At 48.9% G+C, this 25,489-nt stretch overlaps 9 protein-coding genes across 9 annotated transcripts; 4 read left to right on the top strand and 5 right to left on the bottom strand.

The window, feature by feature from the left end:
• Positions 1 to 1,213: 1,213 nt before the first annotated feature.
• Positions 1,214 to 4,034, bottom strand: FMAN_07991 (uncharacterized protein; the record flags this gene model as incomplete). The annotated part of the gene is made up of 6 exons (XM_041821410.1): positions 1,214 to 1,465; positions 1,520 to 1,601; positions 1,679 to 2,921; positions 2,970 to 3,466; positions 3,517 to 3,781; positions 3,890 to 4,034. The coding sequence occupies 6 exons, from the start codon at positions 4,032 to 4,034 to the stop codon at positions 1,214 to 1,216; spliced, it is 2,484 nt and encodes an 827-aa protein (XP_041687193.1).
• A 409-nt stretch (positions 4,035 to 4,443) lies between these two features.
• On the top strand, positions 4,444 to 5,188 carry FMAN_07990 (uncharacterized protein; the record flags this gene model as incomplete). Its single annotated transcript, XM_041821409.1, has 3 exons — positions 4,444 to 4,528; positions 4,623 to 4,960; positions 5,015 to 5,188. The coding sequence occupies 3 exons, from the start codon at positions 4,444 to 4,446 to the stop codon at positions 5,186 to 5,188; spliced, it is 597 nt and encodes a 198-aa protein (XP_041687192.1).
• A 198-nt stretch (positions 5,189 to 5,386) lies between these two features.
• FMAN_07989 (uncharacterized protein) lies at positions 5,387 to 6,921 on the bottom strand (the record flags this gene model as incomplete). Its single annotated transcript, XM_041821408.1, has 2 exons — positions 5,387 to 6,314; positions 6,368 to 6,921. 2 exons carry the CDS (start codon positions 6,919 to 6,921, stop codon positions 5,387 to 5,389), a joined length of 1,482 nt encoding a protein of 493 aa, XP_041687191.1.
• A 905-nt stretch (positions 6,922 to 7,826) lies between these two features.
• FMAN_07988 (uncharacterized protein) lies at positions 7,827 to 9,309 on the bottom strand (the record flags this gene model as incomplete). The annotated part of the gene is made up of 2 exons (XM_041821407.1): positions 7,827 to 8,046; positions 8,105 to 9,309. 2 exons carry the CDS (start codon positions 9,307 to 9,309, stop codon positions 7,827 to 7,829), a joined length of 1,425 nt encoding a protein of 474 aa, XP_041687190.1.
• Positions 9,310 to 9,996: 687 nt separating this feature from the next.
• FMAN_07987 (uncharacterized protein) lies at positions 9,997 to 11,455 on the bottom strand (the record flags this gene model as incomplete). The annotated part of the gene is made up of 4 exons (XM_041821406.1): positions 9,997 to 10,563; positions 10,616 to 11,063; positions 11,112 to 11,239; positions 11,288 to 11,455. The coding sequence occupies 4 exons, from the start codon at positions 11,453 to 11,455 to the stop codon at positions 9,997 to 9,999; spliced, it is 1,311 nt and encodes a 436-aa protein (XP_041687189.1).
• A 1,472-nt stretch (positions 11,456 to 12,927) lies between these two features.
• Positions 12,928 to 16,159, bottom strand: FMAN_07986 (putative translation elongation factor eEF4; the record flags this gene model as incomplete). Its single annotated transcript, XM_041821405.1, has 2 exons — positions 12,928 to 16,047; positions 16,097 to 16,159. The coding sequence occupies 2 exons, from the start codon at positions 16,157 to 16,159 to the stop codon at positions 12,928 to 12,930; spliced, it is 3,183 nt and encodes a 1,060-aa protein (XP_041687188.1).
• Positions 16,160 to 16,758: 599 nt separating this feature from the next.
• FMAN_07985 (putative eukaryotic translation initiation factor 3 subunit 6 interacting protein) lies at positions 16,759 to 18,298 on the top strand (the record flags this gene model as incomplete). The annotated part of the gene is made up of 3 exons (XM_041821404.1): positions 16,759 to 17,067; positions 17,125 to 18,162; positions 18,215 to 18,298. 3 exons carry the CDS (start codon positions 16,759 to 16,761, stop codon positions 18,296 to 18,298), a joined length of 1,431 nt encoding a protein of 476 aa, XP_041687187.1.
• A 4,728-nt stretch (positions 18,299 to 23,026) lies between these two features.
• Positions 23,027 to 23,563, top strand: FMAN_07984 (uncharacterized protein; the record flags this gene model as incomplete). The annotated part of the gene is made up of 1 exon (XM_041821403.1): positions 23,027 to 23,563. The coding sequence occupies one exon, from the start codon at positions 23,027 to 23,029 to the stop codon at positions 23,561 to 23,563; it is 537 nt and encodes a 178-aa protein (XP_041687186.1).
• Positions 23,564 to 24,293: 730 nt separating this feature from the next.
• Positions 24,294 to 25,430, top strand: FMAN_07983 (uncharacterized protein; the record flags this gene model as incomplete). The annotated part of the gene is made up of 2 exons (XM_041821402.1): positions 24,294 to 24,701; positions 24,756 to 25,430. 2 exons carry the CDS (start codon positions 24,294 to 24,296, stop codon positions 25,428 to 25,430), a joined length of 1,083 nt encoding a protein of 360 aa, XP_041687185.1.
• Positions 25,431 to 25,489: the final 59 nt, after the last annotated feature.

Below are 25,489 nucleotides of genomic sequence, written 5' to 3'. Positions count from 1 at the left end.
CCAAGCAGCTCCACAGTCTAGATCCATCATGACATACATTCTCCAACTTTCATACAAGATATCCCCAGCTTAAAGAAGGCCATTTTCCACAATTAACATCTCCCAACTGCTACCCAATCTCTGATACCCACTCATTGCCCATCTAGAAACAGTCCATCTCAACCAAAACGCCTCACCTGCTTCTAGAAAAAGAAGACTCCCTCAACCGTTTCTCAAAGTTCCTTCGGTTGAGGCTTAACCCCAGGTTGAGTTACACTTCGGACTTTTTGGTGCTGGTGTTTCTGATACCGCCACCACCAGACTCTTCGAGACCTTAGACCATAGCCCAAAGAGGAACAGGGCTTAAGCTTACGATGCAAAGCAAGCAAACAAAAATGCTCGGGGGGGCGAAAAAGGGGGTAACGTTAAACCGGTCGACTGAAGTTTCTCTCAGGTATCGCGATAATGCAAATTCACTGACATAAAGTCTCCGAGTTTGTGTTACTGAACAGTTCCCCAGCTATTGCCTACATTACCTTGCAGTTGGTTCTGTACATGCCGAGGTCATCCCCACATCGGAGCCAAAATGTAACCCATGATATCATCATCCTACCCTCCCTCTTCTCGACCTACAGCACCGTACAGTACGACACAGGGTCCTCGGCTGTCATGCCACCAACAGGCATCATCTGCTTTGCTCGCCATGGAACGGTTTCGGTAGATCCCGATCAAGCATAACGTTATCTTGAGCTCACACGCGAAACCCTCCAACCCGTGTAAATGCCCGCTAGTTCCGCTGAATGTCGACTAATGTTAGAGTGCCAAACACTTTATCGCGGATCATGAGACACCAACAGAAACATGACTTGCAACTAGGCTCGTCACGAGACCCTGGGAAACATCACGCGAATGTCCGTGATATCTTCCGAAACAACTGCAGACTCTCACATTCCAGTCGGTAAGTGCGGAGCTGTATTGAGGCGTCGTTTCTCATAGCTCAATACACAATCGTAAAATGCATTCATCAATTTATGTCACATCAACTATGCAGCCACTGCAGTAGATGGCTTGGCTTATAGCTGACTGGCGTTAAACGCGGTTCCGATCGTATCCTTGTGTAACTTGACAAGAGTCATAATCGATCACGGCTGCTGCATGTCTGTGGATATTATTGCTATGAAAGTACGGTGAAACGAGCTATATGTGCTTCTAGGAACTTATAGCAGAGCTGGCTCTACTTCTTGAATACGGATTGGCCCAGACGTTCGATCTCTCTTCCCTCTTGTGACCCCTTTCCTGCAGCCTCCAAGAGCCGCTCCCAAGACTCACTGTCCTTCAGTCTCACGGCTTCTTGCGCGGCCTTCACCCGCATCCCACATTTCTCATACATGGTGACCGTCTCTCCAGCTTCTACTGATGTGCATTTGGGTACAAATACAGATGCTAATCGTGGGTTACCTGCTTGGAGCGTGAGGTTGAAGAAGGGCTACGATTGTCAGTCTCAGATCTCAATTCATAGAGTTCTCATTCTGCAACTCACCTCCCAACCAATGGGGCTCCTCCTTGTCTTGGAGATCTCCTCGATCTCGTTCCAGTCTCGCTTCGCGACTAGTGCTCGTAATCTGCAGGAACAAAAGTTAGCCGTCGTCCAACGTTGTCGTCCCGAAGCCAGGGCCTGTTGGAGAGAAGGTCCACATACCGAATCCACCACGCCACTTTCTCGGGGACTTTGAACTCGCTTTGGATCTTCTTAGCCCGTCCGTGGTAGCCCAGTCGAATAAGCTTAAACATGGTTTCATTGACACTCAAGCCAGTAAAGGTGTCTGTCAAATCCCGGTCGAAAGCTTCCTGCATGCGCAAAAGTGTCGTAGCCTCCTTCAACGCATGAACCTCGAACGTCGACTCCTTTGAGTCAGCTAATAGCTTTGCTGCCAGTGCCAATTTGTCAGACGCTGTTCGAGCATCAGGTTGTTTCAATGATTCGCGGATAAAAACGTTGGCACCATCTTCTCGTCGGTCATCTTGATAATATAGGTCCTTTAGCAGCGTGTTGTCGCCCTCTTCCATGGCCAAAGCTTCCACCAGAGCTGTTGCTGTCGGTCGTGCATTGATGACCCTGAAGAAAGCGGCGAGGGGCAACTTCTTCTTGAGCTGCAACAAAACCGACAGTATTAAGTCTGTGTCACCACTCTCAACAGCTTTGTCGAGAGCAAGCTCGTCCTCCTCCATACTCAAGAGAAGAGGAACCTGTCTACCACCGCGAGGCTCATGGTTGAGTAGTTCAGTAGCAAGTCGGCCCCTGCCTTCTTGATATGCTGCACGAGCGATTTCCTCAAAGGAAATTCCAGGCTTGCCAGATAGTCTCTCCACGATCAACCGGCAGATAGTATCGTCATCCTCGCCACCTACACGGACCTTGCTAGACGCCCAGTGTACATAGATTCGATCCGTTGGTAACTTGAGATAGCCTGCGATCTTCAAGGCAAGAAGATACTCGTGTCGATTGAGCAATCGTCGAATGAGGCTCTCTGGTGTCAAGCGGTGATACTGTTCAAAAGACAGTGGCATGCCAACTTCATAATATCGGACAGCGTTGAGCACGCGTAGAGTCTCGCACATGTCAACAAAGTCGTCACTGTTATATATATCGAGTACAGATTTGCCAAACGAAGCTGCTTTGAGCAAGCGCTTCTGCCAGTGGGTATCAAATTCGCGCCCAGCTGCATTGACACAAGTGTCCACAGCCCCGGTAAGATTAGGTCGTATTAGTTGGATGTAATCATCGGCTTTCGGAGACTCAAGCTCCAGTTGGCCTACAGCGTCGAGAAGAATTGAAGCAGGCGATGAATCTGAAGACTGGCCAAAGACTTCGAGGGTGTCCCTAGGCACTCTTTCAAGGAACTCGCAAAAGTCGTTTGTAATTAGACGGGCACCATCGTGTTCTATAAGAATATTAGTAGTCTAGCGTTGAAGTTCAACAAGGCACATACCAGAAATGACATGCACACGTGTGCTATCGTATATATATGAAGATGAAGAGTCACCAGGTCCAATAATATGCACTTCATCCTCCCAGGCAATGAGGGCATCGGACCCGCACCATTCAACATATAGAGGAGGTGTTTGAGAGTCGGAATCATGTTCGAATAGCCGTTCTTGGAAGTCACTTGATATGACATGAGCTTTCCCATTCACAGCATACAGATTGACGTAGCGACCATCCGGAGAGACACTAATATGGCTGAAAGGCCCAATATCGAGGAAACGGTCTTCGCAATCAGTAGCATCGACGACGTAAACAGTCTTATCGACGCTTAATAGTACCTCGACAGACCTAGATAATGTGTGGTTTGGTGAAATGATTGACCAAGCCTGGATCTCGCTTTCTGGTATCTTAGCAAGAGCTTTGGGTCGGGGCTCGGTATATGATGAGACTGTGACGAGTGAGTTGTTTCCAAGTAGTGCTACCATGCCATGGTCGTAGAAACTGCCACTTGTCAGTTGCGGAAGTAGACCATATCACAAAGAGGCACATACCGACATGAATCGACGCTGTAGTTATCGGCACCATGGCCAAGGGAGAATTGTGTAAAGTCTCCTTGCAGATCATAACAGCGGACCGTACCGTCAGTGGTAACAATGAGTAGAGTCTCATCTTCAGACCACCCAAGGCCTTTAATGGTACCATTATCCCAAGGGATACTTCGGAGTTTCTTACCAGCAAGACTATAGATGTCAATTGCTGGTTTTGCTGATCTTCCTGGTTGATATGCGAGAAGCTTTGTGTCGTCGCGCCATAGTGCTGAGGATGTGGTCAGTTACAATTACATCAACACTGAGTGAATCATAAGTTTCCAATGCACTTATGATTCAATGATCTTAGGTTTTTTTGGGCTTGCTTAGAACTCACCTAGGGCTCCTGCATATGGAGCTCCCGCAACAATATAATTATCCAAGTCGAGATCTTGGTCAAACACAGCTGTATACTGCTGTGTCTTGCGGAACCATCTGTCCCCGACACTCTCCCAGTCAGCTCTGGCGTGAAGTGTGTCCATCTCGCGTTATCTCATATTGTAACCCAATCTTTTTGGATTTGTTGGGGAAGAGACGCGCCTGTAGCTGAATGTTATTCGTCAGCTAGGCACCTGTACAGTATGAATGAGAGCTGGGAGCTTTAGGTGCTGCATCATACAGTAGGTAGCTCAGGTAAGTGGAGGTTAGGTTGCCAGGCGCACGGCTATTCTCCGGCTGGAATTAGCGGTCGGGTAGCACCTTGTCCCGCTAATTTTAGTTTCCTTTCGGTGGTTGCATCATCTCACATGGCGGGAAAGAATGAGCGGTGCAAGTGCATGCAGGTCACTTTATCGACCCAACTTATTGTCCCATCACTTTTACTCAACCCCATTTCATCCACATCAAACCTTCTTCATCTGTCGACCATCACGCACATCATACTCACACATAATGCCAAACTGGCGTGACCAGTATCTCTCATCCATTAAGGATGCAGAGCTCAGTAATCCCGTCAACATGGAGCTTGTTCAGGCTTGTTCGTAAAAGCACCCCCACATAACCCCTCCTCCAGCATGCGACAGTATCACGCGAGGATACGACAGGTTCATCAGACTGACAATGATTTCAAGGCTCGCAGATGGCAGATCGCATATCTGCTCTTGAGTCCGAGAAGAATGGGCTAGAATCGCTGGTCGCAAGTAGCGGGACACCAACTGCGCAACCCACCGAACCCTCAACAAACGACCCTGGTGTTGCGCAACTAAAACAGGATCTCGCCGAAGCCCTTCGATCAAAGGGTGTTACCGAAAAGCGATTACGCACGAGTGAGGAAGAGTTGATGCAGCTACGCGCAAAGCACAAGACAGATACGAAATCAATTCGGGACCTCACGGCCGATAGAAATAGTCTTACCACCAAACTAAAGGATCGAGAACACGAGTTGAGGGAAAAGCGCAAGCTTCTTGAGGTACGTGTGGCCCAAATGGTGCGATTCATCGTCATTGTTACTCACAAAATTCAGCAAGTACAAGATGAGATGATTGCGATGGATCTACAAATGTCCATGGCCGAAAAGGAAAGAGATAAGGTGAAGAAAGAGAACAAAGAGCTGGTGGACAGATGGATGAAGAGGATGGCACAAGAAGCAGATGCTATGAACCTCGCCAACGAACCCATATTCGAAAAGGGTCGATAGTTAAGGATCCATGAGGTCAAACGAAGCAGGTCGAACAGAAACGAGCCACGATGTCACGAGAAAAAAAACAAATACTATATGGAGTATCCTGTAAGTCCGAACATACCCTTATACCCCACGCTGATGTAACCGTCTGCCCTATCCCTGTTTCTCCAACACCATAATCTCTGCCACTGAGTGCTTATGAAGCTCTATAGTCTACTTACGCGTCGAAATGAAGTACGATCCTCCTGCATTAGTCCAACTCACATAACCCTCAGGGTATGTGCACTCTTCCACCTCCAGGATGGTGCTGCCAACGTCGTTGATGTTGTGGTTGTTGCTTTTTTCCGCGACAAAGGATTTGAGCGACACAATCTTGCAGCCCGATTTAAGATCCAGGAACATACGGACCAAGTCATCGTTTAGCTGCGAGGTGAAGGCCTTGTTGTTTACAAGCACAACATCTGCCCGCTTGAGGGCCTCATGGATGGGCAAGTTCTTGCGGAAATCGCCCCGTTCCAGGTGAACCTTGCCAGGTCGAACTCCCCAGAGCATGCATCGGGCATCAAACTCCTTCTTTTGCTCCTCGGCAAGATTGCAAGCATTCTCCATCATCTCGCAACCCCAACTCTCACAACCAATCTCGAGGGCCGCTTGCAAAACTACATTACCAACACCTGAGCCGAGATCGACGAAGACCTGACCAGAGGTCATTCGTGTCTGCTCTACCAAGATCTTAGAAATGAAGGGGTGGAGTAGTTCGCCATAGACATAGTCGGTTCCGTTCTCATACTTTGAAAGAAGCTCCACCTTGAGAGCCACTGTTCGGTCATAAATTTGATCCAGAATGAAAGCCACAAGGTGCTGGGGGAGTTCATGCATCTTATCGAGGTTCTTGGCAATTACACCGTCCTCGACTAGAGCACGAAGCTTTTCGTTGTATTCGCGCAGAGCTGCCTTGAAACCCATCAAATCCTGGATGTTCCGGTTGGAGGCCTTTTCCAGTCTTCGAATGATACCACCATTAGGATTTGTGAAAGGCTCTGCTTCCTCTTCGGTAAGGTATGTTTCGGCAACGTGGCGAACCACCTTGATGCTAGCTTCGACGGCATCGATCTTGTCTTTTCCCCATACTAGCTCATACCTGTAATCATGTCAGCATTGGTTTTGCAGGTCGGGGTCGCCGGGAAGACTCACTTTTCTCGAGGTTGTAAGCTGGGGTATTGTAGTCGGATAGCCACATCCTCCTTCTGTGCGCCCATCACAGGCACACACTTGTGCTCAAGCGAGGCCACGTCTACAGCATGGATGAAGCTTCGACTGTCCATCCGATCCTCAAAGGCTCTTACGCTTCTCAGTTTGCGGTTAGGGTCAATAAAGCTGCCGTCTTCCGTGCCTTTGCGTTGTCTCTTGGTATCGAGAGTCATCCACCCATCGTCTTCGCCATCACTGTCTTTGTCGAACTCGATACGGTCGCTTGCTGGTGATCGACGGGTGACGGACGGTGCCTTGCGCTTACGCTCGAGTCGCTTCTCGTCGGAAGATGAGGGGTACGGCGAGTGACTAGCCTGTCGTGCCAGTGGTTTCGGCGAGGGACGGTGAGAAGAGGAGGAGCGCGATGCCGAGCCGCTGAGTGCGGAAGTAGATTTAGGCTTAGGCTTCTGGGCAGGTCGGTCGACGACAACCTTTTCGATCCTGATCTTGGGAGGGTCGACCTTGATCTTGTTGTTCTTTCCGCCGAAGAGACGCATCCTGTATGAGTGAATAGTAGGCCGGTCCTAGTAATCCAAAAATGTCCTTCCAATTAGAGCGGCGACGGGGTCTGACTTGAGTTGGGTCACAAGTCAGGGATGGAGGGGTTCGCGGTGGCGTGTGCGTGTCGCTCCCGGAGTCGGCAATGTCGCGCAACGGGGTGGGACTAGATTAAAGAAGATGGTAAAAACAAGAGAGAAGAGTACGAGAAAAGGAACGTGAGAAGTGAAGTACGGGGAGAAGTTCCAAAAGATAAGCGGTATTAGACAAAGTATTGGGTAGGCTCTGTTGTAACGTGACTCTTCAGTATCGCATCGTGGCACTTTAAAGATAACTATGCAGAGTTCAAGTTTCGAGGCGACACTCGGCAATCCACCACAAAATGGCTGAATGGCTGGCTGCCTTCAGTTAAATGAGTGGATGCCCCGGAGCCTTACATCAGCTGGGATGGGCTGGCGCTGGGAGAGCTGGAGCCGGGGCCGTCTCGCGCTGCAGGAGGTCCCCTGGAGGAGGCCGCTAGACCCACCGTGAATGCCCTGGATTTTCCAAGGTTGAAAGAAATATCTTGACTGGTCAGAATTTTCAAGGTGGGTACGTAACGTTGGGCACGTGGGGGGTTTCCCTTTCAGCCGCAGACGGTTGCCTGGAGAGCTACCCTACAGTGGTCATGTGAATAGAGGCATTCAGTATTTTTAGGTACCTTATCGAGTCATCTATAACAAGTGTTGCATTTTCTTGTCTATCCACTACCAGGTATCTTCTGTAACTGCTATCAAGCTTGTTGTGTATAATGATGGTCTGGAACTGAAATTCGCCATAACAGGCATGTCATTTTTATTTATATGCTCAAGTAATAGTATATAATGTGAATGTTACTTCTCCATAGCAACTCCCAATAAAACCCTTAATGGCACGAACAATTATCAAATAGGTTAGAGCAATGAGTAATTGCGTTAAAAGCACCCTCTTGCCAGTATAGCTCGGGGAACCCGGCTTCTACCTCGCGGGACTCAAGATCATCGTACGTATGCTTTTCGGGCAGCTCAAAGTCAAGCATGTCGGTCTCGTCCTCCAGGTGGAAGTCCAAGGCATGCATCTCATGAGCCTTTGAGAACTGGGTTGATCTATGAAAAGAGATTAGCTATACATATCATCGACAAAGGGGTTGGGATAAAAACTTACCGAAACTTGATCATTCGCAGCCCTCTAGCACAGTGGTCAACAACAATATGGATGCCTCCAACGTCGACATGCCCGAGCTTGCTGTTTAGAAAAAGCCGTTCGGGACGAACTTTGACTGGGATCCGAATCCCAGCTACTTTTATGGCATACGTCTTTGGCTTCTGAAGGGGTGGCTGAGGGAGTGCCTGGCTGTAACAACATTCCTCGCACTCCATGTAATCTTCACCTTTGTCACCCATAAGGATTGTAAGAGCCTTTTGATGGCAACAATCAGGAACAGGGCTGGAAGCCTTGTCTAAGGTGGCACAATATGGGTTCAGGACATCGGGTAGATCATCCATACGACAATGTGCCTTATCAACCTCGATGTACTTACCCTGACATGGCAACTCATAGTTGGTACACAATGAGCACTTGAGAGGGCGGTCCTGGTTTCCAAGTTCACAGATGGGTCGTTCTCCAGTGGCCTCAAGGATTTGTCGATGGTTGAGCGTCACCCGATCACTGGCATCATTGATCTGCTGGCGTAGCTCGGCCTTAAAGTCTTCAAGGCTCTTGACGGTCCAGGTCTCGTCACAAACAGGGAGAGCCAGTTTTGAGAAATCAGGCTTCTGAGTCAAGCCACCCCTGACAACTTTTTGAATCTGACGGTTCACCATGGATTTCCGCCGAGAGTACCAGCTCTCTGCAAGTTGCATAAAATGCTCCCTGCAGAGGGTTGAGAACTCATCGTGAGGATAGGCCTGGAAGAACTCAAGGTTTCGTTGCTGTCCGATCTCTTCCCAGCTTTTCGTAAAACTTCCGCATTGGAACGACTTGGGTCCGAACTTGGACACCGTCTCTTCCTCATCTTCGCTGGTATCTTCCTCGACAGCCCCTGAACCGGCAGGAGTCGGAGACTGAGGAGGTTCAAAATCCTCCTCCTCAAGGTCTGCCAACCAGCTGAGAGTTTCAGGGCGAGTCACGGCTCTGGAAGTTGAGGTTGTTTTCCGCAGCTTGAGTGGGATCGGGCTATCGCGAAATGTGTTTTTGCGCTTGGTGGGTAGTGTAGGGAGTAATGCCCGGCTAGATTTAGGCTTGGATTTTATAGGTGCTGCAATGGGTGATTCTGGTGCTGTTGATCTGGCGGGGGTCATCAGTGAAGCTTCAGAAACGGTTCGAGTTTGCTTGGTCTTCGATCTAGTACGAGGTGGTGAGATAGCCATGATGATGATTTGTGTATACGACTGTTGATGTTTTGAACTCTGTGTTGAATTGCCATATGGAGCATGTTGAGTCTCTTATATTCAAAGCTATGAACAAAAGCTTGGTGATTCCTTGATCCTTTGCTACGTTGTTCACTGTCATTGAAAGAGCCCATTCAGTTCAAACAAATATGACTCTCTACTGGCCATTCTTTTATTGAACATAGGCCCCTGAATGAAGAAAACAGCGCTCATAGTAAAGAGCATAAGCTCTAACAAGCAGCAAGACACATTGTGTCAAGGCTCTGAACCTCTTGAGGGTATATTGCCGGCTTGGTAGTTATTTCGATGGAGTAATACTGAGGGTAATACTTCACTATGGCGTTTTATAAACGATATAAACAAAGTAACGTTTAAGTAATAAGTACAGTATTTAAGTGTTTCTAATGGTTGAAGTGAATGAAACTCGAAGGCGTGGTAGTCTGCATGCTAACACACGGAGAGCCTCCAAAGCTTCTCATGTTGAACTCATGATAACTAAAGCAATAAAATATCATAACCAACCCAGAAACAAATCTATGAGCTTTTTTCTATTTTCGGTAATTAACGTAGAATCATGAATCATGTAGGTTGATGGAAAATGTGATCATCTTTGTCGTAATTTCGTGTCAGGAGACAAAGGCATTATTGATGTTTGTAACAAAGGCGTTAAACGTGCTTGCTGTATCCGTCGTGGTGAACACGGGCTGAGAGCAAAGATTCTGTTCCTTCAGATTGAGGCGAGTTCACCAAAGTTTCTGACCAGGAAACAATTGAACTGTCACTTCTCGTGCTCAGTCGACCGTATCCATGGTCTGGATCAGCAGGGGCTGAGGTGTCGATGCGTGGGAGACGTATGGCCGCAATCTTGTGTGTAGTCTTGGAAGCTTTCGGCTTCTTGATGCTTGAGTCAGGGATAGTATAAATGAGGCCAATTGAGTTCATGTGTGCTTCAGTCTCACTGGCAGTGGGCGACATTGGGCTAATGCAAGTAATGCGAGATGACCCTCGGCTCTTTCGCAAACTGCCTAGAGACAGAGCTCCAGACAATCTGGAGTCCACGATAGTGTTTGGTGGAGTTCTGTAGATACTCAGAGAGGACCCAGCTCTTTCAACAAAGGGAACAGCCCATTTCTTAAATGTTGGGAATAACATGGGGATGTTTGTTGTCATGATGGCGACAAAGGTCTCACGAACCGCCCAAGAAGCTGCGAGTTGAGGGCCATTGATTGGATCCTTGCTGATGTTAGATGCATGTGGTGTGACTGATGGGCAGAGTTATACTTACAGATACAAGCAGCACAACTCGAAGGATAGCGGCCATGGTGACAAATAACCCACAGCTGAACAGAGCAATGAGTCCGACCTTTTGAGGCCAAGGCATAGCAGCCTTCCAAAGCATGGGCATAGGAACCATGATGAGGTAAAAGTCAGTGGCCAAGTTGAGAGCGAGACAAGTCCATATCAAAGCAGGCGAAATGGCAGCATGGCAGAAGGCTCCGGGGTCAGGGAAGATCTGCCACCAGTGGTCGAATGGGCGACAACTAAGAAGAAGATTCATCTGCACAACAACAAAAGAAGAAAGGATGAATCCAAAGCCGATGATGACCCGAACTCGGTGGCCTTGAAGGTCTTTTGTAAGTCGGTAGTAAAAAGTGCACATGGCTGCTTTGAGGATCCAGAGGAGGGACGAGTAAGTTGCCCACAGAGCGATTTGGATCTTCGAGCCAATGATACTGTAAGTATTAGCACACAGAACCAGATAGATAGAGTCATTGACCTACCGAAGCTGATATTCATGATCTTGTGGTTGTAGAGAGGCTCGTTGCTCGTTCGTCATCGAGTTGTTAGCCAGTCCTTGAGCAATATTCCCGACCGAGTATGCCAGCCCTGTTTCTATAGCGTAGATGCCCTAGTGATGTTAGCGTGATGAATCCAAAACCAGATATTCGTCACTTACAGCGGCCAAAATGACGAGATAGTCATCTGCCCAGAGGTTCCTGCATCCCACAGTCCTGATCCGCACACACGACCTCAACACGGTGACGAGCAACGCAATGCCAAGTAGCGTGAAGGCCTCTATGTTGAAGGCCTCTATGTTGAAGGCCTTGAGATTGATATCCGTCATTGCTGCAGCACTTTCTTCGGTAGACGTCTGGGGATCCACGATGAGTTGAACTACAGCTTGCATCTGTAGTAGAGCAACGACAACCACCCCCTCGGGAAGGAAACCCGTGATATAAGATTATCAAAATATATGCTCTGAAGCCAGCGGCGAATTTGTGCGTCTGGACAATCTAGTCCTCAATTTTTACTTCTGTTAGGGTCCATCTCCAATACTCCACGTAAAACTGCTCCATGTTTCTGAGTCCAGCCTCTTCATCCCTCACATGCCTCAACGGAAAAAATCAAGACCTACTAGAACATTATTGCAAAAAGAAAAACTCGGTCTCTGCAGATGGCCTCAAACCAAACGAGGAAAAGTCGAACGGGCCGTCGTGTTTCGTGGCAGAGACAAAAAAGCAACGTTTATCCACCGGGGACGCCCGGGTTCTCATTAACGTTAGCTTGTCGAAATCGTGGAGAAAGTGCCGAGTGTGTTGGAGCAAGGGTTAAGACCGTCAGGGGTCAGAATGTGATAGTCTCTCTTTTCGCAGTTGACATGTCACCGTTTGATCTGAGGGTAGTGGAGAAGAGAGACTCAGCCGCGGCTCTCGCCAAGTTTCAGCTCGTATTGGCAAATCAGGCACTCTGCATAAAAGACCTCATATGTATCGGATGAGGGAAGCTCAGCTCAGCCACCGGCCAGTTGATGTGAGGGGAAGATATCCGATCTGGTGGTGAGACACAACAAAACGTGTACAACGTGTACTCACAACATAGGATTGGGCTGGCCTGTCTTAAACATAAAGCAGGAGGGAGATAATAGTTGGTTAAGTAAGGTACGGTGTCCAAAAGAAGGTTGGGTTCTATGACTATGTGGATGAAATCCTACAGGGACCTGCATGAGAAAAACCTTGGAACTTGCAGACTGTCGACTGCCTGATGTGCTTTTGACGATTCTGGCCAAGGTGATGACGATTTAGATGCAAGTCATCATGATTCTCGATGGAATTAGAGGAGAAAATGAATAGAAGATCTCGATCGACTACTTCTACATGTGTAAGAAAAGAATAGAGACGAAGAGAAGGACGAGGAGGAGAGAGTGACTTTCAGCATTGTGTCTCAAGGACGAATGACACGGAATACCATGGAACTACCAAAACCAATAATTGAGCGAACACTTTGCAGTTTTACCTCTAGGGCGTTTCTAACAGGACTGTCTCCGGTTCACTCAGTTGATTTGTTATAGTAAAGAAAGGCTGTTACAGCTTAGGTGCTGGGAGGCATACTATCCACAACTCACCCACAGACTTATCTCAAAATTTACGTCTGTCAAGAAAAACCATGGAGTTGTGCCTGTAACAGATTCATCTGATCTCTATGCAATGTGGAAGAATCCATGTTACACTGCGGCCGATGAATACATGCACACTACAACTACCCTGTCACGACAGCCTATATCATAACATGCATAATTGTATTGCTTCTCAAACACATCTACCTCTTTAGTGTCTTTTGCTTCTCTGCGTCTGTGGCAACATTTCTTCCTTCGACAAGCAATCCCTTCTTTCTCCTCACTCCATCCATATATCGCTTCGCCACGTTCTCCTTGTCAGCCAACTCACCAAGATCCTCGAGATCATCTTCTGTGAAAGGTACCCAGAAAGGATCCTCATCCAAAATCTCAAAGCCAGCAAAGATCAGCTGTGGCTGGGCCGCACCACTGGTACGCTTACGCATCTCGTCGGCAAAACCGAAACTCTCGGCTACAGGAACCAGTGCTTGAATTGTGAAGAATGGTGTACCCTCTTTCATGAGTTCGGCGTTGACACGGCCGCGACGACGGGTAAGAACATCGTATACACGGCCGAGGACTTCTGTAGATGCTTGAATCTCGACACTGTACATGGCAAGCATGAGACGGGGAGACCAGTCCATGAAACCTACGCGAAGAGAAGATTGGAAGGTTCTGATGATCTCACCAGTAAGACGGCCAAGTTTGTCGCGTGCAGAGGAGTCGTCTTCGGCGAGGTTCAGGGTGACATCCTCGATAAAGACTGCAACGCCCTGAAGTGGCTCGCTGCACAGAGGACCCTGAGCCGTAGCAAGTTGGAAGGCGTATGAGATCTTGTCGGTCAGATGGCTAGGGTGAAGAGACTCATCAGCCCGAGGTGCAGTCTCGACAGTCTTTTCAGTAGCAAAAGCCTTGGAGAAGATACCATCTGCAGTAGCATCGACAAGGAGGTTTGGTCCAGTACGTCGAGGTCCGAAAGCCACAATCTTATCAATAGAGTCCTTCCAGATATCTCTGCCCTTTCCACTTTCAAGCTTCTCCTTAAGTTGCATCTTGAATTCTTCCACGGACAGGGTGTTTCCAGCTGCAACATCGACTTCAGCCACGATTTCTTGGCCCTCGTCGTCCTTCTTGGCCCCGCGGTCGTAGACTCGCTTAACAGCATCGCCATTCTTGACTAAAAAGTCCGTTACGTTTTCGGGGATTGGCTGCACACGGAGCGAAAGAGTCAGTTGCTTTGAGCTTGTTGCAGCTACAACCGCACCACGACCGAGTTCCTTGTTTGCAGGAGGTCGCATCTCTTCAGCTCGGACAATTGTCTCTCGGTAGGGAACAATAGGAGCACCCGGTTGAATATCGCACAGAGCAAATCGCTCCTTGAGATCAGTCAAGCATCGCTCAAGATGCAGCTCACCTGCAGTCAACAACACATGTTCACCGCTGTCTAGAAGCTCATACTCAGCACAAGGGTCGCTCTGAACGAGAAGCTTGAGGCCATGGATCATCTTGTCAAGATCGGCGGGGTTCGCAGGTTCCAGTGCAACACGAACGATAGGTTTGCCTAGCATTGTGACACCCGCGAGGTTGACAGCGCCGTCACGGCGACTGCACAAGGTGCCAGATTTGAGAATTTTGCCCTCCAGACCACCAATGCCAAAGACACAGCCGGCAGGAACTGAATCGAGAGCCTCGAGGTTTCGTCCCATGAGCATGTAGAGCGCAGTAACTGTGACTTCTTGAGGTTCAGGGGCGGCGTTTGGCTCAGCAGGTGACCATTTTGGAGGAATAACGTAGAGCTTGTCGCCGACTGAAAGAGTCCCCGAATAAATACGAGCGAAGCCGATAAGGTGCTCAGGATCAACCTTCTTCTCTTCCAACTCAGGGGCGTAATCATCAAGGTTGATAGCATCCATCGAGTCCGCCATACTGTCTACACCGTTCTCACCAGCCGCAGCCTGGGCTCGAGCGGCCTCAGCTCGCTTCTTGCGTGCAAGCTCTCGAGCCTCTTCGCCACTCATTTGGGTTCCAGCCCGTCGCTTGTTTTCGGGAAGCTCACTCTCAGGAATAGAAACCATTTTACTGACATAGGCAACCACGGGGTCAGACTTTTCATGTTTGAAAGAGATCATGGCGTCCTTGATAGTCTGGTCGATGTGCTCAGATCCTGGGGATTCTTCGATCAGCTCGGGAAGTCGTGCAGCCTGAGCGGCCGGGGGCGAAGGCAAAGATTCAACGACGGACACCAGTAGTGCTGTTGATAAGGGAAGCCAGTTTGCGAAAATTGTCGTCATAAGAAGCTTCTGGTCTCGCGACTTGAGCATGTGAGGGGTGATCTTGATTCCGAGGGACTTGGTGACCTTTTCCAGCAGATCTCGATCACCCTGCCCGTTGTCACCTCCCACTGTCGCCTGGTAGACAGTCCATACTGGCTCCAATACCAATTGCACAAATAATGGCTTCAGATTTCTTCCCTTAAGGTGCTTGGGGCCCAAGATCTTCTTCGTCTTGGGATCCAGGTAGAAGTTGCCCCATAGAACCTTTTCCATGATTCCTCGCTTAATGCCCAGCTTCTTCTCGTACATGGCAGCGAATTGTCGGCAAGTGAAAGCCCATCCATCGATGGCGCTGCTGAAAATAACGTTGTTCTTCTCGGGAGCAAAGTAGATATCTTCGTCGTCTCTCTCCTCGAATTGTACCTCGCCGGTATCGCTGACTTGATCGGCAATTGCTGATTCCTTGGCTGCTGTGGCTGCATTGACTCGCTCTTCCATTCTTTCCCTCCAGTTGAGGTCCTCCTCCATACGCTCGCCCTGAAAGAAACTTCCTAGCACAGCGTTTACCTGTTCTAATAACTTATTCAAGTGGATGTATGCTTCTCCTGGTGTCATTTTGAGTTCTGTCACAAGTCGATCGATCTTGTTAATGACGAGCAGGGGCTTTAGTTCCTCTGTCCATGTTTGACGAAGAACAGTGACTGTTTGACTGCAGACTCCCTCGACAGCATCAACAAGAACAACAGCTCCGTCACACAACCTTGAGGCTGTTGAGACTTCTGAGCTGAAATCGATATGACCAGGTGAATCGATCAGGTTGACGAGGTACTCCTTGTCCTCGGGCTCAGCATCGGGGGCTGCTTTCCGACGCATGGCGAAGTAGAGTGAGATGGCTGATGACTCCATTGTGATTCCTCGGACCTGTTCATCAGGTCTAGAGTCAAGATATCGGATCTTGCCCGCCAGCTTTGGTGAGATGATGCCATTTGTGGCAAGGAGGGCATCCGTAAGTGAAGTTTTGCCATGGTCAACGTGGGCCAAAATGCAAATCTGTAAGACGTTAGACTATGTAATCTCCTGTTGATGAGACTGTACTGACATTTCGAATATCGCTGGACTGTCTTTGCAGACTTGCCAGCTTATCTGGAGTGACGACAGGCATTATGACGACAGTGATTTGAGTAGGGTAGGTTGAAGTGATAGTGGGGGTCAAAATGGAGGCCGTCTGAGATGTCAAGTAAAATTTCTAAATATGGGGAGAAAGAATCTGCTGTAACAGCAAGGCAGTAGTTCCTAAAGCCTCTAATTTCAGTCTTCCGCACCCAAACTTATATCGATCTTTGTAGGTAGTTGTTTGAGTAATACTTTGCCTGGCCGCTTCTCCTAGTGTGACTAATCTAATCCTTAACTGCACACGATGGTCAGCAAATTTTAGACTTCATCAGGCACTTTTGGCTCAGTATTTTTGCAAATCGACTAAGAATGACTCATACCAGTACATACGCAAAGAGTCTGAGACACCAAAAAAATCAAGGTAAACCATTTTGTCCAGCAAAAGCTGCTACACCTCGAAAGGCTGAATTCTCAAGCTCACCTCACGAGCTGAAGCACCCCACTAAATCCGAATGACTAAGCATTGACCCCGCGCAAACCAAACGGAAGCCCTACCACCACAAAAATTGCATCGAAAATTTCCCCCCTCACCGCGACGACGAGACGAGACGAGCGAGACCGACGCGCGACTCGACTCTACAAGACACGATGGCTACTTACCAAAACGGCGTGGCTCCGGCCCGTGCCATCGATGACGACAGCGATGTCGAGGAGGAGGCTCTGGTGGCCGAGTACAAGGAGCACGTTCAGTATGAGGATGGTGATGATCTCAGCCGCACCACTTCTTTGAACCTCACCGCGCAGACCGACGATATCCAGGCTCGACTTGTGCAGGCCGCCCAGCCTCTCGATTTCCAGGCGCCTCTCGAGGCCAAGTTCCAGAGCTACGATGCTTACTGCAGCTTGTTTCATTTTATCTTGAACTCCGAGGGCCCCGTCGATCTCGAGCCCCCTTCTGTTGGTCTCACCAAGTTAGATGTTGAGTTTGGACAGGGCTAATAAAATTTTCTGCAGTACTACTGGGCTTGGGATGTTATCGATGAGTTCATTTACCAGTTCAACTCTTTCTCCTCGTACCGTATGCGAATTGCCCGGCAAACAACCAACGAGGAGGAGCGCCAGGCTCTCCGCGAGAACCCCAACACCTGGGGCTGCTACAGTGTTCTCAACGTCCTGTACTCCCTCATTCAGCGATCCCAGATCACCGAGCAGCTCGCAGCCATGAAGCGTAACGAGGATCCTCTGGCCGTTGCCGGTGAATATGGTTCAAAGAATCTCTATAAGATGTTGGGTTACTTCTCCATTATTGGTCTTCTCCGAGTTCACTGTCTCCTCGGAGATTTCAGCCTGGCTCTCAAGACCCTTGATGATATCGAGCTCAACAAGAAGGCCATGTTCGCCCGCGTCATGGCTGCTCACTTCACCACCTACTACTACGTGGGTTTCTCCTACATGATGCAGCACCGCTACGCCGATGCCATCCGCATGTTCAGCCACATCCTCATCTACGTCTCGAGGACCAAGAACTTCCAGAAGAGCGCTCAGTACGACTCTATCACTAAGAAGAACGAGCAGATGTACGCTCTTATTGCCATCTGCGTCGCTTTCCAGCCCACTCGTCTGGACGACACCATCCACAGCGCCCTCCGTGAGAAGTATGGCGATCAGCTCCTCAAGCTCCAGCGCGGTGGCCCCGAGTCCCTCCCCATCTTCGAGGAGCTCTTCCGCGCAGCGTGCCCCAAGTTCATCTCCCCCGTTCCTCCGGACTTTGAGAACCCCGAGGCCAACATCGACCCCGTTGAGCACCACCTCGCCGTCTTCATGGACGAGGTCAAGACCAACATGTGGAGCCCCACCATCAAGTCTTACCTCCGCCTCTACACCACCATGGATCTTAACAAGCTCGCTGGTTTCCTTGAGGTGAAGCCCGAGGAGCTTCGATCATGGCTCCTGGTTACCAAGCAGCGAACTAAGCAATTGCGATGGCAGGACCAGGGTCTGCTTGAGGGTGAGCTCGTCAACGTCAGCGACCTTGACTATGCTCTCCAAGGCGTAAGTTTCATGGCCCAATCCAGTATATCAACGCAAACTAACAGTTCTACAGGACCTCATTCACATCTCTGAGGCTAAGGTGGGACGAAAGCTTGTGGACTGGTATCTCCGAAACCTGTCCCGCACCTATAACTGAGGTGCTATAGGGAGAACTGACTAGTCGTTTTTCTCACATTTCATGGGGTCTTCGATTCAAGCCAAAAACAAGCGCATAGAGCGCTGTGGTTGAATCCTCCAAACGACCCAGGGTCAGGAGAATACCTGGGGTTATGCAGGCCGACTTGATAGGATGCATGGCATGGCAAAGGCGTCTTGGAGTTGGTGATGCTCGTGCAAGAGCTTGAGAATTTCTCAAGTTTAGCTGTATGTGCGGCAGAGATATGGTACTTTCCCCTAGAGGTACGAGAGCCTGTGAAAAGGCTATGAAGAATAAAAGGAATCAAAAGTCGTTTAATCAAATATCATGATCCTAAAAGTCTACATCACCATTATGAATTATGTCAGCTCTGGAAACCGGTTCTTGTACAGGCTTCCCAGTACCATTTGCATCGAGTTCCCCGTACAACTGAGAATAAGTTTGATACGAATCGTTGGTTGTTGCACACCTAACCATAACATGGAAACCACAATTGGGTTTATTTGTGGGAATCTGGCCTTGAAATATGTTCGAGGAACCCTGATAGTGCGAAGATCATATGATGGTCCACGACGAAATTGAGTAACCGGTTACAAAACCTGAAAAGCCGATCAAGCCACTACCCTCGAGGAATGGCGAAGGTTTGAAGCATAGTCACATAACGTCCTCTGTTGTTTTGGGGCTTGTGAGATACAGTTCCTCAAGTTCAACACAACATTGGTGATGGGCTTTGTGTACCTTGCTCTAGCCACTCAGATCACTCTGTAATGCCTTATCACTCAAAGGTCTTTGCATTAATACGACATTGGAATATTTGGGGAAAGCAAATTATATATCTATATTACTTATGCTTTGACGCCAGCCCCAGAGTTGTGCCACTTAGAGTGATATGCCAAAACAATCCTCATTTCGTAAGTACCTAATCTGGTTGACAAATACCTTAGCTAACAGATATTCCGTTATTCTTGGCTCAATTTTTTGACTGCGTAAAGTGTAGCTCACTGATAGGCAGAAGCTATACGAAATGCTTCCCTCTCGGGGCTGTAAGGTTCGGTCATCAGCTAGTATCGGACGGAAGGAGGCACACTTGGATTCATTGATGAGGACTGTTGAATAAGCGGCATAATCAATTAGCGCGGCATGGGCCAGAAAAAGGATTCAAGGTTGTGTTGCGACGAGGACAGTCCTTCAAGTTTTGAGGCCTGGCGTGTTGGCGATTGTAGGCTTGGTGAACTAACGGTTATACGACTTTTAGTTTTCGTGGATACTCATTACCCGTATGTACGGAATCTGTTACGCTCTGGGAGACCAAGAAATGCCAACTAAGCCTCCTATTGTAATATGTACATTTCGAGAAACACTTTGTAGTAAGTTCTACGAAATGTTGGGGGCAAGTTTGCTCTGGAATAGAATTGATGATGACACTCCTCAGTCTGCCGCCTGATGCCTATAATGTTTTAGCGCGTCCATGTATGCTCGCTGGATGAAGTCTCGAGGCGTTCAAGATGTATCTCGGCATTTGTGTTCCCGAGTCTGTGGCACTTGGTGCATTGGCTCGTGATTCCCAGAGCCTAGGTTAGTTCAGCTGGCAAAAGCAATGAGACATTGTGTTCTCGTGGCTGATGAAGATAGCTTCACCGCCGTCCTTAACGACATATACGTGGTCGAGTCAGACCATGTCACCATGATGGTGCACAGGAGAGCTTCCGAAATTCCGGTTCTTTGGTAGCCCTAGTGTGGAGAGGCACCAGTATCCGCAAGGTGCTCTGCCATTTCCATGCTCTGTCGGAGAATGGCAGGGCTGATGGATTATTTGGCTTTGACAGCTGAAAGAACAGGGGATCCTCATGTGGTCTCGATAATGAAATTCACTGGCTGAGACGTTGTGCTTGATAGTGGCTCAATAATTAATCTGGTGCAACGAAACGATGCGGTGAAGAGTTGCACGAAGGAAAGACGAGTAACGAGCTGACTGCTCCTCGCTTGAGGTTCCCTGCATAAGATAACTGTCTGTTGTCCGCCTAGTGAGAAATTCTTGGTATTGATCCATAGTAAAAACCGTTTGGTTAGTGCTGTCGAAGCTGATTCGGCTCGTCGTATGGGAGGCATGATGGATCTCAATTCATCTGCAGAGGCTCTGTCCTGACCCTCAGGGGACAAGAAAACATCAGACCTTTATGTATGATGTCAAAATAAACTCAGCAAAAGTCGTCATAAGCTTGGGCTATATTGCCTAAATCCTTTTGTCACTCAGGATCAAGGTCCTGGGGTTTCTTTCTTCCCCTAGCCTGAGTCGGCTCGGCCCCACCATTAGCGTGCGTGTCTCTCCACTGAAGCCCGAGCGTGAGATGACTCCGCCCGGGGGCAGCGGGATGAGAGGAGAGCTTCCTGTACCGAATCGTGCCCAAAGAACCGGTTCCGACGCCGCCATGGTACATATCATAGCACAAATACAGTTTGCTACGTGATACGCCTGTGCTCTTGGCGGTCACCGGTGGGAGTCACACTCGGGACATTGTTGCCGGGGCCAAGACATTGACACTTTACCTGAAATCTGTGCTGCCTTCTATTGCTGTTTATCTTGAGCTTCACTTCCTTCACAACAAGAAGATCATTGTGTGTTTTTGGCTGCCCAAGCAAACAAGGTGGCATTAGTGAGGGGAAGACGGCCAAACTAAGCGCCCCTTATTAAGTGGATATCTATTCGCCGGTAAGCTGTCCTACTTGCTGGAGTGGCATCAAAGAGTGTTGAAAGGGTTTCCATGTGATCAAAAACTCCCAGGGATCATAATACCTAGCGTTGTGTTGTGTTGTGTTGAGTTGAGTTGTGCTGCTTACCCGGCCTGGCCAGCCTGGGGCCAGTATCAGTGTGAGTGGGCTTGTGGCCAGTCTCCTTGCTCGCGTGTCGTTCATTTCCTCTTCTTCTCTGGATAAATTCAAAGAGGCCTCTGGTCTCTCTGTTATCTCTGTGTCTGTGTTGCAGAAATGATAGAGACCCTGCCCGTGGTTCATCCTGGTCAGCCAATGGTTCAGCCCAGTCAACACATGCTTTCTCGCATGCAAATCGAGCTGTGTCTTGGCCTGCAGTTATTGTCACACCCGACACACAGTAATCCATCCAATCCCTGGAGAGCGGCACTGCAACGGCTTACAGTACTTTGGCGCATTTACGTCAGCTGTACGATTTGCACTTTCGCTATCATCAACCTTGTTTTCACCTCAAGTCTCTTTTTATTAGCTGTTGGTGATCTCTGCAGATTCACGCCATCCTAACCCTTGGACGTGTTTTCCGACGCACGTTCTCACGCAGCTTCTGTAATATATCATAAATTCAAATCTCGGCTGATAATAATACGTACATCACTCCTGTTGACGACGTTGCTGCCCAGTTTAATTTCAACCCTCCCAGACCTTTTCGGGCCTACACCCAGTCAGTCCTGACGTGGACCAAGGGCCGATCCGTTCGGCACCGTCCCTCATTCCATCCCATCCATCTCTTTTTTGGCCTCCTCACGTTGTCTCCCTCGTTTAATGTGACCAAGCCCATATTATCCAGCTACCGACCTCCTCGCTAACTTGGGTACTGTACCGTATCATGACATCTCTCTCTGCCTAAGGAAACAATAGTGAGAACTACGGATACCTAGACCTCCCACTCTCCCACCCACCCGTCTTTGGTCTTGGTTTTTTCCAAACCTAAAAACCAACCTGAAAACGTGGTCTCGTCGTTCCCTGGCAATAACCTTAAAATCTTATTGTTTTGGGCTGAATCTCGGCTGACCTATGCCTTGATTGTGGCTTCATCTCTTTCACCACAAACTGATTGCAAACAAAACGCAAACGCCCACACCGTCTTCTGACTTTACTCACTCGACCCTCTTACAAAGATCAAGAGTCTTTGCTCTGTGCTTTTATTTATTCGCTGTCCTCCACTGCCTTTCGTAATCTGCGGCCACTATCAGCTCCGCTTCCTCAGAAAGGCCCAGACTACAACACCACAGCCACCACCAACTTTCATCTCCGTTATTACGACCACTTGCCTTTCTTCTATATTCACAGCCACTCCGGTTCGGTCTATTGATGAATCAATTGTAGAGGTCATTCTCCACACTTTCTACCACCTATCGCCGCCAGATCTGATCGACCTCGGCGTCGCATCTTAGCTCGAGGTCCGCGTCTCAACTTGCGCCCGCATCTGTATCTCAACTTGAGCTCCCATCTTCCTTCTTGACTTCGGAACCGCGTCATTCAACGTCACAAACTTGACTCTCCTAAGCCCCACGCTTTCTTCAGCCGCGGTCACTCCCTCCTCCTTGTGATTTGGTGTTTCCCTAGATCAAGAGCCAAGCCAAGCTTACCTATCAACTAACTGGTTAGCCTCTCCGTCTTGGCGGCAGTTGCATCTTGGCAATACGCATACCCTTGGGGAGGAACTACCAAGATATTTGACTGAAGCTCAGCTCCGTGCAAGCTCAAGCTTTCTTTCCCTTCTCATCAACCGGAAACTCCTTACAGAACAAACTCTTTTGACCTTGACTTTTCATCGCCATTCGTCCATTTTATCCCGTCAAGCTTCATCATCGATAAACTTGATTATCGTTAGATCTTACACACATTCGTTCCGAGATATACACGATCATTATTGAACATATCGACCCGGCGCGAACGACAAGCTGAACTCAGTTTGCCACCAGATCGTGTCTTCCGTGACACAGTATCATAGGCAACATGGCAACAACCGCAACGAATCACCCAAACCCGCCCAAGCGTTCCGACTCCGATGTCTCCCCCAGAACAGTGAACCCTCCCAAGAACTCAGCTTCAGAAGACGCAAAGGCGGATTACTTCCCAGATTCCAACACAGTCGATGGATCCAATACTAGTGTTCGGGCCAGCGATGGTGACGATTCATCTGCTCGGAAGTCAAGCATCTCATTCGCACCAGATCCTCGACGTAGCTCAAGCTGTGAAAGCAACCAAAATGCAGCTTCAGCGCCAGGCCAGGACTCGTCGATCCAAAGGAAATCGTCCACCGGCTCTGTCTCTTTTCGTAGAATGACAAACCCTCAACTTCCCCAAGGAAATCCTCAACAGATGAGCAACAGTCGCATACGTGCGAGCTCACCGGACCACTCAAGGTATGTAGCAACTTTATTTATCCTTTCCTCTTCCCGTTGCACAAATTTTTGCTGTGATCGAATGCCAATGTCCTCAACCCAATACTGGATTGTACTTGCAATCTTCTATCGGCCTGACCAAACCTGACACACGGTACGGCAATATGTAAACTGCCAAAAGCCTTCATGTGGATCGCCGTGGTGCAAACTGGAATTTCTCGTTTTTGTTTTGGAAGAATCTTTATTTCTCCAACGGATTTCAGTCTGCGTACTGCACACCAACATCGGCGAAAAAGGGTTCAAATTGGCCCGGCTGGAAACCTATGTGACGCCATGCCAAGCAACATGTCGCGTGGACTGTGTGTTACCATCGAAATCATCAATTCGGTCCACATGGGTCAGCCAGTTCTACCCAGGTCGAATACGAGCATTGCGGTAGCGGCATGGACTGTTTAAACACCCATCGTGAAGACAACTCACTGCGGAGGTGTATTGATGGAATCTGCTCGGACTTTGGGTGGAACTGGGTCGCTTGGCTGGAACATTCCTCGCAATAACCTTTCGACTCCACCACTGGCCTCCCACTATCAATTATGGTTACCCCGCCGTTTGCGACAAAGCTTCCAGTAGACGTGGGGAAATGCTCTTCGCCTATGATTACCTGCTCGTTTGGTCTGGATCGTCAGGCCATCATCCTTCATCACAGCCACTGACAAGTCGTCAGCCCCCAAATTCCCGCAGAACTCTCCTCTTGCCGTCGACATAGTCGTCATTGACAATTCTTAACCTTCATCCCCATTATCACTTCCCCGCGCATCCTACAATTGCCTCAAAACCATCGTTATTCTCAGTCTCCATTTTGTGGTATTTTCACGACAATGTCGACGCTAACCGAGACCCCGTCCGATAGGTTTAAGAAGCATGTCGCATTTGACAATGTTACAACTGGCGAACCGACTAAGAACAATGCTATCTCATTTACGCTCAATGTTCGACACAAGGGTTACCAGGCTAGGCGTAGATCGCGGTGTTTCATGGTTGGTGTTGACGAGCATACCTACTCCGATTATGCGTTGCAGTGGCTGCTTGACGAACTGGTCGATGACGGCGACGACGTCGTTTGCGTGCGAGTAGTCGACAAAGAACTGCGACTTACGGACAAGCAGTACAGGGACGATGCAGACTCGGTTATGAAGGGAATCGTTGCTCGGAATGGTAATAACAGAGCCATCAACATTGTCCTTGAATATGCTGTGGGCAAGTTACACACGACTTTTCAAGTCCTAGTACGTGAACAGAGAAGACACCTCTGCCAAATTCTCGTGCTGACAAAATGACAGATCCAAATGTACCAGCCTGCGATGCTCATTGTGGGAACTAGAGGACGCACCCTCGGTGGCCTTCAAGGCCTGGTCAACACCCGCAACTCGTTTTCCAAATACTGTCTCCAATATTCACCTGTCCCAGTGGTTGTGGTTCGACCTACCGAGAAGCGCATCAAAAAGAAGGCCAAACGTGCCAATGACTCTGCCCGACAGACCTACGTGAGCATGTTGGCTGCAAACGCCGGGAAACATGAGGCCGATAGCGAGGCAAGTAGCACCTATGAGCTTGAGGTCCATAACTCGCCCGATGAAGAAGCGCACCAAGTCGCACGTGCTTTAGGATTGCCTGCATCTTTCGATCCTACGATCAAGCCCCTCAACCATAGCCAGATACCGAGTCGCAGGTCCCCCGACCCTACTGCTACTGCGGGCCCTGTCAATGAGTCCTCGGAGAACCAGAGAATCACGAAAGACGATGTCAGTGTCGCCGCTGAGAGTGATGACGATGACGATGATGACGATGACTCTGGAGAGTTCGAAGTTATGAGCGGGCAACAAGCTTTGGACAGGCAGAAGATGGATCAGCTTCATAAGATGGAGGTCGGTGAGGCAGCAGCGCTCAAGATGAAGGTGGACGAGGAACTCGACGAAGAAGACGATACCCCCTCAGGCCCGAAAGCCACATCATAGAAGATGAAGGGCAAGCAGAAACAAGGAACAGACGATATCAAGGATGAGAATAGCACGGG

Source organism: Fusarium mangiferae, assembly GCF_900044065.1.
Source record: "Fusarium mangiferae strain MRC7560 genome assembly, contig: FMAN_scaffold012, whole genome shotgun sequence".
Classification (NCBI taxonomy): Eukaryota; Fungi; Ascomycota; class Sordariomycetes; order Hypocreales; family Nectriaceae; genus Fusarium; species Fusarium mangiferae.
The sequence above is the reverse complement of the archived record's forward strand: the minus strand, read 5'-3'. Positions and strand labels throughout refer to the sequence as shown.